Source organism: Abramis brama (genome assembly GCF_963993115.1).
Source record: "Abramis brama genome assembly, chromosome: 7".
Taxonomy (NCBI): Eukaryota; Metazoa; Chordata; class Actinopteri; order Cypriniformes; family Leuciscidae; genus Abramis; species Abramis brama.
In genome coordinates, this window is record NC_139969.1 from 11,238,933 (window position 1) to 11,255,486 (window position 16,554).

At 38.2% G+C, this 16,554-nt stretch overlaps 3 protein-coding genes across 4 annotated transcripts in view; 1 reads left to right on the forward strand and 2 right to left on the reverse strand.

Annotated features, from left to right (window-relative positions):
- Positions 1-389: 389 nt before the first annotated feature.
- tmeff1a (transmembrane protein with EGF-like and two follistatin-like domains 1a) lies at positions 390-5,914 on the reverse strand. Its single transcript, XM_084119302.1, has 9 exons — positions 5,548-5,914; positions 3,967-4,076; positions 3,681-3,810; positions 3,462-3,488; positions 3,187-3,280; positions 1,189-1,337; positions 976-1,093; positions 711-869; positions 390-606 (listed from the first exon to the last, which is right to left on the reverse strand). The coding sequence occupies exons 1-9, from the start codon at positions 5,768-5,770 to the stop codon at positions 522-524; spliced, it is 1,095 nt and encodes a 364-aa protein (XP_083975428.1). The 5' UTR covers positions 5,771-5,914; the 3' UTR covers positions 390-521.
- Positions 5,915-7,898: 1,984 nt separating this feature from the next.
- Positions 7,899-15,229, forward strand: slc39a6 (solute carrier family 39 member 6). 2 transcript variants are annotated; one of them, XM_084119291.1, is made up of 11 exons: positions 7,899-8,019; positions 9,515-10,195; positions 10,436-10,580; positions 10,677-10,769; positions 11,615-11,784; positions 12,078-12,254; positions 12,441-12,528; positions 12,617-12,958; positions 13,293-13,373; positions 13,523-13,713; positions 14,696-15,229. In XM_084119291.1, the coding sequence occupies exons 2-11, from the start codon at positions 9,524-9,526 to the stop codon at positions 14,846-14,848; spliced, it is 2,112 nt and encodes a 703-aa protein (XP_083975417.1). In that variant the 5' UTR covers positions 7,899-8,019; positions 9,515-9,523; the 3' UTR covers positions 14,849-15,229. The 2 variants fall into 2 exon arrangements, with proteins under 2 accessions (XP_083975417.1, XP_083975416.1); XM_084119290.1 differs by lacking the exon at positions 7,899-8,019 and adding an exon at positions 8,129-8,255.
- cyp7b1 (cytochrome P450, family 7, subfamily B, polypeptide 1) overlaps positions 15,135-16,554 on the reverse strand; it is a 13,141-nt gene continuing 11,721 nt past the window's right edge. Inside the window, exon 6 of the mRNA XM_084119295.1 lies at positions 15,135-16,554. This exon is cut by the window's right edge and continues 1,236 nt beyond it. The gene's annotated coding sequence lies outside the window, so the exon portion shown is untranslated.

Sequence of the window (16,554 nt, forward strand, 5' to 3'; positions counted from 1 at the left end):
GCGCGTTGAGCTCTCTCGGTCACCCTATCTTAGTCAGTATAAATATAAATATTGGATTTGTATGCCCGTTATATTGTCCTCCAAGTGAAAATCATCTTATAGCTTTTGAAAGTAATAGCACACATTCTCCTTGACAATATGCCATCACTCTTGAATCATGCTAGCACGTTTTGCGTGGCAAGCGTCACTCCAATATTGTTCAGAAAATGTAGAAATCGACTTGTAATGTAAACATTTCTGCATTACTGCATTTAGACTAGAAAGAAAGTGAGGGAGAGAGATGAAAAAGGCAAAACTGTGAAGGGGAGAGAACACTGGGAATGTAGAGATTTTAAAATAAAAAAAACTCCTGGTGACAAGGTGGAATAAGGCCACTGAAATATCAATGTTGAAAGGTAGAATTCTTTCCAAAATGCTTCAGTGAGAGTGTAATAGTGTAGATGAGTAGTATGTGTGGTTAGTGACAAAACAAGAGTTTTAAGGGAGTACAGTTTGTGCGTTTCTGTTTAAGTTATCAGCAGCTATACAATCCTGCGTCCTCCATCTTTGGGTGAGTGACCTAGGTTCTGTTTCTGAAGATGGGCTCGTGGGTTTTTTGGATGAATCCTAAAGGCAACAGTTTTGAGATTTGGTGAGTGTGTGATATTTGTGCTTTTTTTCTATATTAGAATTTATTTGGAGCATACTACTGTGCATGAGAAGAGTTTTACCTTGTGATGCATATTATGATAGCGATAATTATGCTGATCTGTACAGCAGCAATAATCACAGCAATCAGGGCGTATTGTAGCTTCTGTCCATTGGGCACCACGTACAACTCACTGAAGTCTCTCTGCTCACAGTGCACACCGGAGAACCCCACATCACACCTAAACAATACAACCATGATTGACCAAAACACATCAACCTCTTTATTTTTACATCCAATTGAGATTTACTACAATAGATGACTTGTGCATGTGTTGCGGATCATACCTGCATGTTGCCAGATCATTTTTCATCTCACAGGTTCCATGCACACAAAAGCTGCTGTTGATTTCAGCACAGGGCATTGCTCCGCCCACACTGACTCCGCCCACTAATACCACTGAATCTATAGGATGAATCAAACATGTCAAATCTGAAAAATGTTACATATTTGTCTCTACATGTGTTTGCTGATTGTGTGATTTATGTGTGTGTGTTTACCTGGACATTGCCCAAGATGTTTGACATTAATCTGAGCTTGTTTCAAGCAGGACGCTTCTCTGACCTGACATGGATTACTGTAAGACTGGCCATCTGATCCACAAACTGGATTCATATTAAATCCACTGCAGTCTATATTACATACACACCTGCACAGAAAATGCATGTTACTTGCAGGTTCGCCTCTATAGAAGGGTTTCCCAAATGGGCTTTTGGGAAGGAACTGCAGGGGGTTTGTGAGATGAAAAGCTAATATATAATTAAGTCATGAGAAGTTCAAGGGTTTAAATGTTTTAAAATGAAGAATTTAAGACAAATATTAGTTTTGTAACTTGTAAAGTAAAAATAATATTATTATCAAATATTTGTCTATTTTATTTTACAGTACAATTGTAATTTGCAACATATATATATAGCGGGGGAAATAAGTATTGAACACGTCATAATTTTCTCAGTAAATATATTTCCAAAGGTGCTATTGACATGAACTTTTCACCAGATGTTGGTAACAACCCAAGTAAGCCATACATACAAAGAAACAAACAAAAATAAGTTCAGAAATTAAGTTATGTGTAATAATGTGAAATGACACAGGGAAAAAGTATTGATCACATGAAGAAAGGGAGGTGCAAAAAGGCATTGAAAGCCAAGACAACTGCTGAAAACTTATAGTAATAAAAAAGCAATCCAAAACCCCTTGCCAAGGTGTCACACAAGACACATCTCATGATGGGTAAAAGCAAAGAGCTGTCTCAAGACCTTCGCAACCTAATTGTTGCAAAACATAATGATGGCATTGGTTATAGGCGCCATTCTAAGCTTCTGAATGGTCCAGTGAGCACTTTTGGGGCCATAATACGGAAGTGGAAAGACAATAATTTCACCATAAATTTGCCTCGACCAGTCCTCCTCGCAAGATTTCTGATAGAGGAGTGAAAAGAATAATCAGAAGAGTTATATATAATTTCAATCCTTCAATTTTTACAAGTTAACACTACTACAATATTTAATAATAGTTATAATAATAGGAGAACTATGAACATGCAAATTTGATGTTAAATTATTGAAATATTAACTTAAAATCTCAGGGTAAATATCAAGCAAATATTTTACTTTAATGGGTTCGGCTGAAAAAAAAAGTTTGGAAACTCCTGCTCTATACAAACGCGCACACGCATACACACACACACACACACGTTGGTGCACCTATAATTATGGGGACATTCCATAGGCATTGTAAGGATAACCAGCTGGAGTGCCCTTGAGAGCCACCAGAGGGCACTCCACACCTGACTCTCATGTTCACTCACAGACTACATCTCCCATCATTTTCTGCCTGGACTCATCAGCACTCATTATCACATTCACCTGTATCTCATCTTCTTGTTTAGTTCACCCCATATAAGCCTGGTTCACCCCATCACTCACGGCGAAGTTTTGTATGTTGTTGTACTGTTAGTCTGCATTTCTGAGCGTTTTCCCTGGTTTCTTGTCTTTTGGTTTATTTGGATTTCTTGCCCCGTTCCCTGGATTACTCTTTTGCCTCTGGTCCCTGCCTGTTTTGTTTGTTTCTTTGTTGGTTTGTTTGGACTGCCTACCTGTGTTTTGACCTTTTGCCTGTACACTGGATTACGCCTCTGGATTGCCCTCAAATAAAGCTGCATTTGGATCTTACCCTTGTGTCTCGGAGCAGTTCGTGACAGGCATAATGGTTTTTATACTGTACAAACTGTATATTCTATTCCATTACTCTAACCATACCCCTAAACCCACCCATCACAGAAAACTTTCTTACATTTTTAATAAAACATTGTTTATTTAGTATGTTTTTAAAGCCATTTTAATTACTAGGATTCAATAAATGTCCTCATAAACCATGTTTATATTGTAATACCAGTGTAATACCCATGTCATTATAAAAATTTGTATCCTCATAAATAATATAAACAAGCACACACACACACACACACACACACACACACACACACGTTGACCAACCAAATGCCTTCAGAGTCCTCATCACACTCCGCTCCAAACTTGCAGCTAGAACACTTAGAGTATCTGCTGGGCTCTAGTCCTGAACTCTCCAGATCTACACACAAACATACACACATGGTTTACGTAAGGTCTAATATTGCATTGAAAGTCACATATCATTTTTTATTTTGGTGGCCTTAATATCATACAGCAATGAAGATCACATTCCCTAGACCATTAAACAGCTCAAAACTTTAGATGTTGGCTCTGACAGCAAATAAATAAAATAAAAATACCTGTATCTCCTGATGCCGATTCAGCATCTGAGAAAAAGGATAAATACCATGTAAAACAGCATGTCTGCTTAATAGTTTTAAATATATGTATTACATAGTTTTACATAGTATTACATATTATACATACAGCAAGAAATATTGTATATTATTAAGTGTCTTGCACTGATTTTGCATTTAATTGCTAAGTGCTTTGAAAAGGCTTTTACTGTTTTTACTAACCGGAATGGCAGTGTCCTTCCGTAATTACAGTGATTCTGGTCTGCTGTTCACAGGCAGCTTGCCTTAGGAAACATTCACTATGATATGTGTCACCATCAGACCCACATACTGGAGCAAACATCTGTGGACACTGAAAGAAACAAACACCTGAGTCCTGAAACCTGCCTCAGACATTAATTATGTCACAGGGCAATAATCTAGACACTGTTCTCAGCATCATTAGCTGTAACAAGCCGTGTTTAATTTCATAATGTGCAGAGCTTATTGTGGCAGGACAAAAACAAACCTGAAACTGACAAAGACACTCCAGGTGTGATCCGTTGTCCCTGCAGATTCCTCCGAAAGAACAACTATATTCATCACAAACATGATGGTCACTTTTCTTCTCGGACATACCTAAAACCAACACACACCTTTGTCAAAGGCATCACGTGTAAGTGTGTGCATGTATGTGTTTGTCCACACAAAGATAGTACAAAACCTAGCTCAGCAGGAAGAAGCCTTAGAAAGGGATTAAACCACCTGTTCTGACAAGTATACACATGCAAAAATGTATGAGGGACCATGACATCCAAATGTCACCACAAAGATAGTAAAACCTGAAAAAACTAAACCCTGCTGAAAAAAACAAAAAACAAACAAAAAAAGCGCCTTTTGGTTTTAGAGCGCCTTTTGGAAACTGGAAACTGCTTAAACTGGGGAACCAATTGAAAGCAATCCACTGCTGCTTCAATGTATATCTGATGAGTGATTATCATCAAGGTATTAATCAATAGTTTTCCTTCTAAATATCAAATGAGTTGAATGACTTCTCTGGGCTTATGAGATTTTACTTTGTTATAGAAGTTACCAGTGTGATTACTGAAATGTTCTTTTCATGTGTTCTTTAATGTTTGTATTAAATATCTGAGAGGTGACTGAAGGGTCTAGCCCATGCTAGAAATGCAGTAACAGCGCTTGCTCATTTAGCCTGGCTTCCAGAAATGAAATATGGAAAGATGTTTTGTTTGAGAAAGGTCTTCAACATGTGTTAAAACATATCTGTTCTTCTAGCTCACCATGATGACTATAGGTCACAAGGGTCATTGGAACCTATAGTTGAGGGACCATTTCTTTACTTTATTGTGTTATATTAAAGTGTATATTAAAGAATGTTATATTTTGAAGACTCTCCAGTTTATAGTTAGAGCCTGGCCAAATCCAACCTTGAAAAAGCTGTGTGTCGGGGTGTGTGTTAGTCTTTTTGGTTGCAGGTTAAGGAACCACTGGCATTATTGGAGATTGACTGACTTGTTGTTCAAGACAGGCTGGCACACAGCAACCCAGATCTGCAAACTGGAGGGTCACAACGTGCCTAAATTCAGGGTCCAAGTGTCAGCTGCATAATCGATGGAGATATGCTTCAGTCTATCTGTATATGTGTGGAAAATTATTATGTTTATCTATTTCTATAGCCAATGAGAATAATTCAACCTGAAGCAAGGACGTAGCTTAGACCTTGAAGGGTATAACTGCTGTGATCTTTGTAACTGTAAGCGGGGCGGCCTACAAACTCCTGTGTGAGTCTTGAAGCTGACTTCTGCTGATGAAACTGCAAACTATCTTCAGTAAAACTTTTCTTCAATTTATTATAATTCTGACTCCGGGTCTTCATTCATCACATTTTAATATTTTATTTTGTGGTGTTTATTTTTTTAAACAGGACATTTTCACAAACTGCTAAATCTAAAAGCTTCCTAACATAAAGAGACTACGTTTAAAAAAAAAGAAAAATGCCAATGCACTTCATTTTAAAAACAGTTGTCAATGGAAGGTACGCACCATCAGAAGACTGTGTGTGTGTGTGTGTGTGTGTGTGTGCGCGCACCTTCACATCCTTTGTCATCTTCAGTCAAACAGTCGCTCTCCGTGTTGGACGTCAGGGCCCCGGGCGTCTGCACGAGGACCAGCAGCCCGAACATCGCGAGACAGCGTCCAGCACCTGCAGCGCACGAGCCACCGGACATAATGCGGCTGAACACGACGATTCCGCGCGACTGATAGCCTACGGCTGTGTGAACCAGGTGACGCGGAAATGTTGGTTCACACATGAAAGCTGATGCTGCACTTACTATGGCTCATTTCTTCTTGTCATCGGCCGGGATGAAAGAAGGGCCAGTGACCCGATACCTTTAGACGCATCACACCAGCTCACGCGCTCTAATTATCGTGTCGCACGCGCAGAGACGGCATCAGTTTCCTTCACTTCCCTTCATCTTCGCTAGACGGACACAGAACAGGGAATACAGGGAAGAGATAGACTCCACAGCCACAACATGAGACGGACCTGAATATGGTCACGTGAAACCCTTTAAAGACTAATGGTTTGAGGGGAAAAATACTTTTAATAAAGTCAATATTTTTTCAGGTTAAAGCCTATTGTGAAAATTAGCTTTGCTTTAGTACAATAATAGCCTAGGCTATAAAATAATTTAATTGCAATACAATTTTGTCTTTAACATCATATTATAGGTTCATATAGCCTACTTTTCATCATATACTTTTTCTTACGCAGTAGGCTATTTATAGGCTATACATAATTAGCCTAGCCTATTTGTATTTACTTTTAGGAAGAGATCTCTCGCGAGGAGATCATCATATCTGAGTTCAATCAAAAAGTTAGAACATTTCAGAAATAACGAGGTCTGTTAAGTTTTTTCTTACTCTATTTTATAAATCCATCACAAATATGATGATCTCCTTTCGTGAGACCCCCTTCCTTAAATATAAAGATAAATTTACACAGTGTAACAAAAATATTATAAAGACCTAGGCCTATGATATGGAAGTCTTCATGGTTTTAAGATATGGTAGGCTATATTTTCTCTTAACACTAGGGTATTATTTATGTACCTATACATTTTTAAATTCGAAATAGGTTTTCACTGTAATATTGGAGACAGTTAACCTTGACAGCCCTAAAAATACATAATAATATATAATAATAATAATAATATATAAATATACACCTCTTAGTGCCCCTATAGAAAACCCCTTTACAGAGCACATCTGTTGCCCTTTTAACTATAAAAATGCAAAAGTTTTCCTTTTTGGGCTAGTTTGTAGGCCTATGTCTTATAGTTAAATAAACACGTCTGTGTGTTTGAGATTTTTTGCTGGGCGTGTGTGTGTAAAAGGGTTATGTTTAGCCACATTATGAGTCCAATTTGTATATATTAAATATATTAAACTTACATCTGTCTGCTAATTACCCATACCATTTAAAGATGATTATATATGACATATCGTTCACAGCATTTATTTGAATGGAAGAAGCCAGATGTTGCAACCCAGGGGACAGTTGCAACACAACCCAGGGACGGTTGCAACATGTTCAAAATTAACTTTAGCTTTTTGTCTCAATGAGCAGTTCTGAAAATATTAACTGTTTTAGGCCTGCTATAATATTATAGTATTATTTATTTATACAATAATATTATTGTAGCCTATTATTTATTTATTTAGTGATATTTATCAAATAACAGTTATTGAGTTTTGTTTGTATATGTGTAGAACATAGGCCTACATAGATTCAGTGTGCAGGTGTTACAGATGCTATTCAATCTCTCCATATTTCAGTGTCAAACAGAAAGAAGTTAACAATTTGCAATGCAACAAACTTTTATTAAACATGCAATTTATAACTTGTTGCAACTGTCCCCAACCCTATCAGCCATGACAGAACATCATGTGCCTGCTAGACACACTGACTGCTTAACCATGTCACTTAGAAGTCAACAAAACAATAATTCAAACTAAGTTTTGATTAATTCATACAAAATGTCAGGACAGTATAACAAAAATACATCTCATGAAAAAAATTACTTTCATACCTCCAAAACAAGTTTTGTTCAATAAATGCAGCAGTCTAGCTTGTTTCTGACTGAAGAAAAATTACATGTTGCAACCATCCCCTGTTGCAACTGTTCCCGGTCTCCCTACAACATGTAAAAACTTTATCTGCATCTGGATGTAGGCGAGCTGTTGTAATGTGGCCTTTTAAACTACTAGTCTAGGTCACCCTAGGTCACATAAGTAGCCTAGGGTCATGTTTTCAGAATAATTCACAAGGTTAAAGTAAGTAAAAAATGAAGTCCTCCCTTTACAAATATTTACCATAAATGTTGGTTTGTGTGCGGAATGTGGATGTATGACTAGGGATGAATCAGTCAACAGCGTGGTCATGTGACTACACCTAAACCAATGACATCGCTTCTGACTCTTCTCTAAAATCATCAGGCTCTATCACGGAGCGCCCCGTTTCTTTCCGCATAAAGAGGTCTACAATCACATCAAATCGGTAAGACTGCTGTTTGTTTTGTATTGTTAGTCGCCGACTCGCCGTTAGATCTGGGATGGAAGGGAAGAGATGTGGCCGCGCGCTCCCCTCTTGAAACAAAAGATACTCGCTCTGTTTCCGGTTTTACGATGACGTTTTTTTTGCACACGGTCTGGTTGAGGTGCTCGTGGTGTTGTGTGCAGAATCGCCGTCTAGAACGCGCTTACATTCGAGCGTGGTGCGCGTGTGGACTCCCGGTAAGCAGTAAATAGTGTTGATGTATGGTCAGTGCGTTACGCGTGAAAAATACAGTTAGGACGGGAGAAATTCGTTGTGCACGTTGCAGGAAAGTACCAACTAGGCCGCGTGACGCCTGTTGTTCTTCCACATCAGTGTTATTTCTGTTAAATTTTATTCATAACATAGTGGTTTCATAGATCTGAAAATATAAACGAAATGCAATCCAGTAAAGAAACGCCATTGTTATTGTCAAAACCATTGACATTGTTATTATTGTTGTCGCAGTGTGTGTAAACAGGTGTTAGTGATGCCTGTTTAGATACAGAAAAAACAGGGATGAAATGCATTAGTGCAAAATTCACCAGATTCTTATGCGTGTTACTTTTTCTTAAAAGTCTTACAGGTGAACACTATGCATATGGAGTCACATATGGAATAAGTTACTATGCTTGCACTTTGCACTAAGCATATGGAGTCGTTTGCTATGGCGTATTTTATGCGGTGTCCCACTATTACTCGTTTTTTTTTTTTTTACTTTGCAGTATCACAGTCACAAATATTTGTGTTTTTTATGTGAGCTATTTTAAAATACCATGTATTTTATGTAGATAGTTTTACTTCTATATGTATTTTCCTTCAAAATGATTTTGGACTCTTCTAACTCAGAGGTCTTGACCTTCTGTATCTAACAAAAGTCATTTATCAATAATTGCGTGTTTTGTTTTCGTTTTGAATTTGTTCTTAATCTCGTTATAATGTTAATGAATTTGGAGTTTTTACATAAGATGCCTACCCAAGTTTAGTAATTTGCATTAACAAGCCCACCTATATCCATATAAGGGTCTTCTATGCAACCTTTCTTTTACAGCCCTCCTGCCTTTGACGAAATATGCATTTATGCAAAATTTATTCTTAACACGTTTACATGGCCACCCAAAGTTTGAGTTTTGCATGTGTGTGATATCAGTTGTTTCTATATTTTTCCTGTAAATTTAGAATACATTTTGGTACAGATGTTAGTGATGACTCATGATTTGTTTGTGCATTCTTAGTGAGTGAGATTCACTATTGAATTTGTTTTCAATTAATTGCAGTTCAAAAATGAATTATTTTTATCTACTTGTTTTTTGGTCCTTAAAATGAGTCTTTCCATTTTCCCACACTGTAAATGGAAGGTAAGAATATAGGTTTATGTTTTGCTTTTGTTTTCATTCTCTGTTTCAGAATTGTAATGTTACAGCATTGTGACAATAACCAGATTATTTTTCTGTTTTAGGATGCCAGTATGATTGACTGGTGCCCACGCCTCTTTCCAGTGGTGTCACTGACATTACTGTGGGCGTGTTTAGTGGGGGCAGGTTCAGACTGCACATCTATGCCCATTGAGACTGATGGTCGAGTAGCAGAACAGGCACAGCAGCGCCACCTACATGCTCTGTTTGACAAGTATGGCCAGAACGGGAGTATCTCCTTAGAAGGCCTGTTCAACCTACTAAAGGGGGTGGGGCTAGACCGCATCCAGAAAGTGATGGTGCATCATCGTGAAAACGAACATAATCATACACACTCGCATGCTCACGAGCACGCTCATGTGGACAAACTCACCACACACACACATCCTGTCACCAAGAAGGGGGGTATTGATCACATCGTGGAGAAGACTGACCCCATCCCAAAAGTGCAGCCTGATCCTGCCTCTGGGAAGAAAAGCCAGTCGGATGCTCACCACAATCTCTACATGAAGATGAATCAGGAACCGACCACACATTTGACTACGCCTTCCTACGTCACAAAATCACGGCGGACGAATCGTAGCGCTGACTATGATTTAACGCAAGACCACGACTCCTATAACCACGCCCAGCCCAATTTAACACACACTAACCACACCCACCATCCTGAGGACACCCATGTGCACGATGACCATGAGCATGGACACAGCCATACCAGTCTAGAGGTACACAAACAGTTACATTATTTACTTGTTTAATTTTTATTATATATTTTAATCTATGTATTTTAAATTGTATTTATTGAATTTTATTTTAATCAATATTTTTATTTAACCTTTTTTATTTATTTAATTTTTACATTTGTTACACTGTTTTTCTCTAAACTTTTCCATGGATCTGATAGTGCTCCCTTGAAAATCCCTGACATATCCCACTCACTTAAGTCCTGCCCTTTTCTCTTTCAGTGTCAAAATGCCTCCACAATCCTGCAGTCACATGGCATGACAAAGGAAATGGGTCTCTCTGTCAAGGACTTCAGTTACCTGTGCCCTGCCCTTCTCATGCAGATTGATTCCAAGTCTTGCCTCGTGCACAAGGACGACCATCCAGGTGAGCTTTTGTGCCTGTAATTTACATACAGTTGTATTTTTGAGTCACAGTTGATTTGCAGAATCTGTTTAACAATTCGCTCCCTCCCCCCGCCAGATCATTCCCATCATCACAACCACCATCATCATCACCATCATTTGCATAATCACACCGATGGCAGAAGCCCAAGGAATGCTTCAATTACTATTGGTAAGTATTGTTACTTATGGTTATTGTATATACTTATGGTATATATATATATATATATATATATATATATATATATATATATATATATATATATATATATAACAAGGCTAAGTTGCATGTTCATTATATTTGTTATGGTCCATTTATACAAATTACATGTTACATTAGATAAACGGCCAGCCTCCTTAGTGAGTAAGTTCAACCAATGAAACCATTGCGTTATACAGGTGAAAATCGAAAAATTAGAATATCGTGCAAAAGTTTGTGTATTTCAGTAATTCAAATTAAAAGGTGAAACTAATATATTTAGTATAATTAACTATATACATATGCATGATTATACTTTTCAGAGGGCCGCCACTTCTGTATTTAAAATCCTTTTTTTAAAATTGATTTCATGTAATATTCTAATTTTCTGAGATTTAGAATTTGGGGTTTTCATAAGCTGTAAGCCATAATCATAAAAATTATAACTTTTGCACGATATTCACATTTTTTGAGTTTCGCCTGTATCTGTGGAGGTCCTTTTGGTTTATAATACATAAACTTGGGAGTGAAAAGCTGATCGTTTTCATTTTGTGGTTGATAACCTATACATGGCCCATATTAAAATTCTATTTACTATTTGACTAAATAAATAAACTAAACACAAAAAAATACAATTAATTAGTATTAAATATTGCAAATAAATTCACAACATAATTAATTATGAGATTTGCTAGTGTTATTAAATTATTAGTGTTTTTAAAGTTGGACTTTAAGTGAGCTTTAGATGGCGGCAGAAGTAATCTAAATGTAAAAACAAAAAAACATACTTCTAATAAGTGTGTATGTTTGTGTTACAGCATGGGTAGGAGGGTTTCTCTCCATCACTTTGATCAGTTTACTGGCATTAGTTGGTGTGGTTTTGATCCCACTCATGAACAGAGTTTGCTTCAACTTCCTGCTGAGTTTCCTGGTGGCCCTTGCAGTGGGAACTCTCAGCGGAGACGCTTTCCTTCACCTCATTCCACATGTAAGACAAAGACAAATACTGTCATAAAGACACAAACTGGCATTTGAATTTAGTACTGTTGTTTTTAAGCTCTTATTTTGTATTTTTATAAGAGCTTAAAATGGTTTTACTTGATACTGATATGATATCAAGGTTTTATGGTTTTACTTGATACTGATATGATATAATCGTCACCGGTGCTTGCTTACATACTTACAAATACACTGCCACGTACACTACCACTTAAAAGTTTAGGGTGATTTCTTTTGAAAGTTTGTGAGATTTCTCATTGACTTCTGATTGGTGTCTGTCAGTCTCTGGGTCATCACCAGCATAGCCACTCGGAGCACCATCACCACGATGAAGAGATTGAAGAGGATTCACTTCGGCCTGTGTGGACAGGGCTCACGGCTTTGAGTGGAGTCTACATCATGTTTCTCATTGAACACTTCCTGACCCTCGGCAAAATGTACAAAGACAAAAAACAGAAGGTCAGCAAAATGTACAAACACACAAAATACAAGGTTAAGATCTCATATTTCATGTTAAAGTCATGCGCTACACATTCTTTTAGCCATTTTGCTAAAAGTCATAGTATTAATTCCCCGAACATTGTAACATAACAACAACATGGATGTTGCACGGAGTTGTTCCTTGAGTATTATCTCTGTTTGTAGGTGCAGAAAAGGGTTGATCTCAACACAGAAGTTTTGGAATCTGAGAAAATGCCGTCATTACAAGACAATGATGTCAAAACACTTGATTGTATGTAACTTTATGCAACTCTTTTTGATGCTTGTTAATGTTTATGAGGTCAAAATGAAACTCTTACATGGTATTTCTATAACATCAGCTGCTGAAACGAATGGTGGAAGTGCATGTGGGCGTGGCGTGGCAGAGGAAGAAGAGGTGATGTTGGGGGCGGAGCTCTACTCCGACTTGGACTGTGAGAACAAATGCCACTCCCACTTCCATGACACTGTTGGCCAGTCAGATGAGCAGCATCATCATCACCATGACTACCACCACATACTGCATCACCACCACTCCCAGAACCACCACCCACACACACACTCACACAGACACACACACTCCTATTCGCTACAGCACTTCCAGCAGGCCGGCGTGGCCACACTCGCTTGGATGGTCATCATGGGAGACGGACTTCACAACTTCAGTGACGGTCTTGCCATAGGTAAGTTTTACACATACACACACACATAACAAATTAAACCTCGGACTTACAATAAAAGTGTACAAAAGTTTATGCATACTACAGTCTCTATTAGACAGTCTTGGGATAAACTTGTTGCAATTTTGAAACCATCTGTTTTTGCATAATTTAGCAAATCATTTAGCAAACAGGCCTTCATAATGTATGTGTGTTTGATATAGAGATCCATAAATATGAATGTATGTTACAGTGCATATCAACATTTTTCTTTAGCGATCAACATTGCATACTAAGGCTTTTAGCATCCGTGTTTTAGGAACAGCATTTACAGATTATGTGCCATTTTGTATTTCAGGGGCGGCATTCACTGAAGGTTTGTCCAGCGGTCTTAGTACCTCAGTTGCTGTGTTCTGCCACGAGCTTCCTCACGAGCTGGGTAAGACATTGTTTCTGTCAACATGCTGGCAGTTTTTTTAAATTAGAAATGTGTCAGAATAAGGAAGGAACCAGAAATAAGGTTGTTGTCTATTGCATCACTATGAAATGTTTTTTTTCTATTCTCACTCCCTTCTTATCTTCTTGCAGGAGATTTTGCAGTCTTGCTGAAGGCGGGTATGTCAGTACGACAGGCCATTTTATACAATCTGTTGTCGGCCCTGATGGGATATTTGGGCATGATCACAGGCATTCTGATCGGACATTATGCCGAGAATGTTGCCATGTGGATCTTTGCTCTCACAGCTGGGTTATTCATGTACGTCGCTCTCGTGGACATGGTGAGTAACACAGAAAAAGAAATGCTGTGATTGAAGAGGGCAGATTCAAAAGCCTGTCTACTAGAAATACTACATCCTCAGCAGGGTTATCATTAACTAAAAAGAAAAACCTTTTTGTTAATTTAAATAAAGCTGAAATAACAAAATATTGGTTAATGTATCTGGAAAGATTATATTGTAAATGGTTAATTGTTGAGGAATTATAATTGTAAGTTGATGCTTTGTGATTTTAAACCTGTTTAATATTTACCATCGATTTAACTTGCTGGTAGACGGCAACGTCAATATAAAAGTAGTTGTTTAAATAGTGGGTGGAGATATGATATATGTGAGACAAAACGTTTGTGTATTTTTCCACTTGTGTAAAATAAATAACGCTTAATTCTGAGTGCGAATCAATTCTCATTGCTCATGATAACTTCTGTTAACTCTACAACAAGTAAATCCACTTCACCAGCTAATTACGCTTCGACAATGAAATCATAGAAATATACAGGTCTACCGCAAAAACGTAAGTTCAAAGACAAAAAAAAGTGACATCGCCAACTACTGGCCTGGCATGTAAGTGTTTTCAGTCGTTTTTGTGGATCTGTGTGAACAAGGATCTTTATAACAACATTGCCATCTGTACGTGCAAAACGCAAAGGAGAAACGTTTCTGTTTTTAGTGCATCGCTGTCGTGTAAACGTACCCTATAACAAATAAAAATAAATTAAACCTAAAGTAATATTAAAATGGATACAGAAATATAACAAAAGCCAATTCAAAATATGAATGAAATACTATTGTAGTTATAAATACTAAAATAACACTGATCCTCTGTATCTTCAACATATACAGTTTATCTAACTATATGCATTTCTAAGAAAATAATAATTTCAGTGTGGATAAAAACATGGTTATTTCCACCATATTCTTTGTGATTGTGTTTATCTAACTGAAACTGATCTCTAAAATTGTTCTTTTTTTGTGTGTTTTGTAGGTACCTGAGATGTTACACAATGATGCTAGTGAAGCAGGCTTCAGTCACTATGGCTTCTTCCTCCTGCAGAATGCTGGGATACTCCTGGGCTTTGGCATCATGCTTGTCATCGCTGTTTTTGAGCACAAGATACAACTTGACTTTGGCTTCTGATCCATGCAATACTAATCTAAAGGATGTCACTCCACAAAAACATCTGCTAACATTGCTCTTTGACCGATGACCCTTGAATGAATCTTGTTCACCTGGTGTCTACCTGTTGACATGCCTGAGATATAATTTAGTCTGTGGAAAAGTGGCATCTTAATATGCAAGAATAATTGTCGTCGTCTTTGTTCTATGTGGGAGAAAAAAATATAAATGTTGACTGTTACAATTTCAGTATAAAAGAGAAACTTGAGCCACATTGAGAATGTGGAGATTTTTTTATTTGTTTGTTATAGTGTTGTTCAGTAGCTGTTGAAGCAAGTTACATTGTTCATTTTGCACATGCTGTCCCTCCAACATTCCAGTAAAGTATTAAGTGTCCCATGATGCCTTTGTCTGATTTCTGTGTCTGAACTGTATTTGATCTTAATGTGTGTATCAGTGGAGTTTATAGAATAGAATCTATTGATATTATTGGGTTGGGTTACTGAGAAACCATTCCTATGGATGAGACTATATTTCACGAGTTCACACTTACAAATGATTAGATTTACATTTACGTTTAATCATTTAGCAGACGCTTTTATCCCAAAGCGACTTGCAACAGGAGAACAATAGAAGCAATCAGACCAGGAAGAGGGCAACAGTATAGATATAGATATAAATATAGAATAGGCAAGTGCTAGTATTAATTGGCCAGGGGCTGGCGAAAAAGATGCGTCTTTAGACATTTGCACAAATTGAGATAGGCAGGTCATTCCACCAACAGGAAAAGGTCCGCGAGAGTGATTTTGTGCCTCTTTGGGATGGCACCACAAGGCGTCATTCACTTGCAGAACGCAAGCTTCTGGAGGGCGTATCAGTCTCAACTAGTGAGTTAAGGTATATTGGTGCAGACCCAGTGGTTGTCTTGCAGGCAAACATCAGTGCCTTGAATTTGATGCGAGCGGCTATTGGCAGCCAGTGCAAACTGATGAAGAGAGGTGTGACGTGGGCTTTCTTTGGAGATGGTCCTCACTGCAGAACACGAAATCCAGGGGGGGGGAGTTGGATCCAGATCCAACTCCTCCCACCTTACATATACCTAAACCTACCCATCTCCACCCCCTGATCCCTAAACCCACCCCTAAACCTACCCATCTCCAGCCCTTATATCTGGATCCAACTCAGCCCCCTGGATCTCATGTACTGCAGTGAGGTGCTAATGTTTCTTTGGCTCCTTGAAGACCACCCTCGCTGCTGCATTCTGGATCAGTTGCAAAGGCTTTGTAGTAGTAGTAGCCGGAAGGCCCGCTAAGAGAGCATTACAATACTCCAGTCTGGATAGAACAAGAGCTTGGACAAGGAGTTGTGTGGCCTGCTCTGACAGGAAGGGTCTGACCTTCCTGATGTTGTATAAAGCAAATCTGCAGGACCAGGCCGTTGTAATAATATGGTCTATGCTGATCATCAATCACAACTCCAAGATTCCTGGCTGTCCTGGAAGGAGTTATGGTTGACGAACCCAGCTGAATAGAGTAAAAGAGTAGGCTATGTGTATTTCGCGTGCTGTCCGTAACTCCGTATATCTCTGGATAGGATAGGAACCAGGCGAGTGTGAGGAGACGGGGTAGTGGAGCGGAGGGATGTAGAAAAAACTGTCGATGAACATGTGAGTCGGCTACGTATTTATAGACCTCCTCTCGTGGAGATCATTTGAACGTTCTCCTCCC

Bases quoted from the DNA above. Each gene is read 5' to 3' on its own strand.
- tmeff1a (XM_084119302.1), bottom strand. From the start codon at position 5,770: ATGTGTGAACCAACATTTCCGCGTCACCTGGTTCACACAGCCGTAGGC. The intron at 3,811-3,966 runs GTTTGTTTTTGT...TGTTTCTTTCAG, and splicing joins AGTGTCTTTGTCAGTTTCAG to TGTCCACAGATGTTTGCTCC. The intron at 3,281-3,461 runs GTATTTTTATTT...GTTTGTGTGTAG, and splicing joins ATCGGCATCAGGAGATACAG to ATCTGGAGAGTTCAGGACTA.
- slc39a6 (XM_084119290.1), top strand. From the start codon at position 8,148: ATGACGTTTTTTTTGCACACGGTCTGGTTGAGGTGCTCGTGGTGTTGT. The intron at 8,256-9,514 runs GTAAGCAGTAAA...TTTCTGTTTTAG, and splicing joins GGTGCGCGTGTGGACTCCCG to GATGCCAGTATGATTGACTG. The intron at 12,529-12,616 runs GTATGTAACTTT...CTATAACATCAG, and splicing joins TGATGTCAAAACACTTGATT to CTGCTGAAACGAATGGTGGA.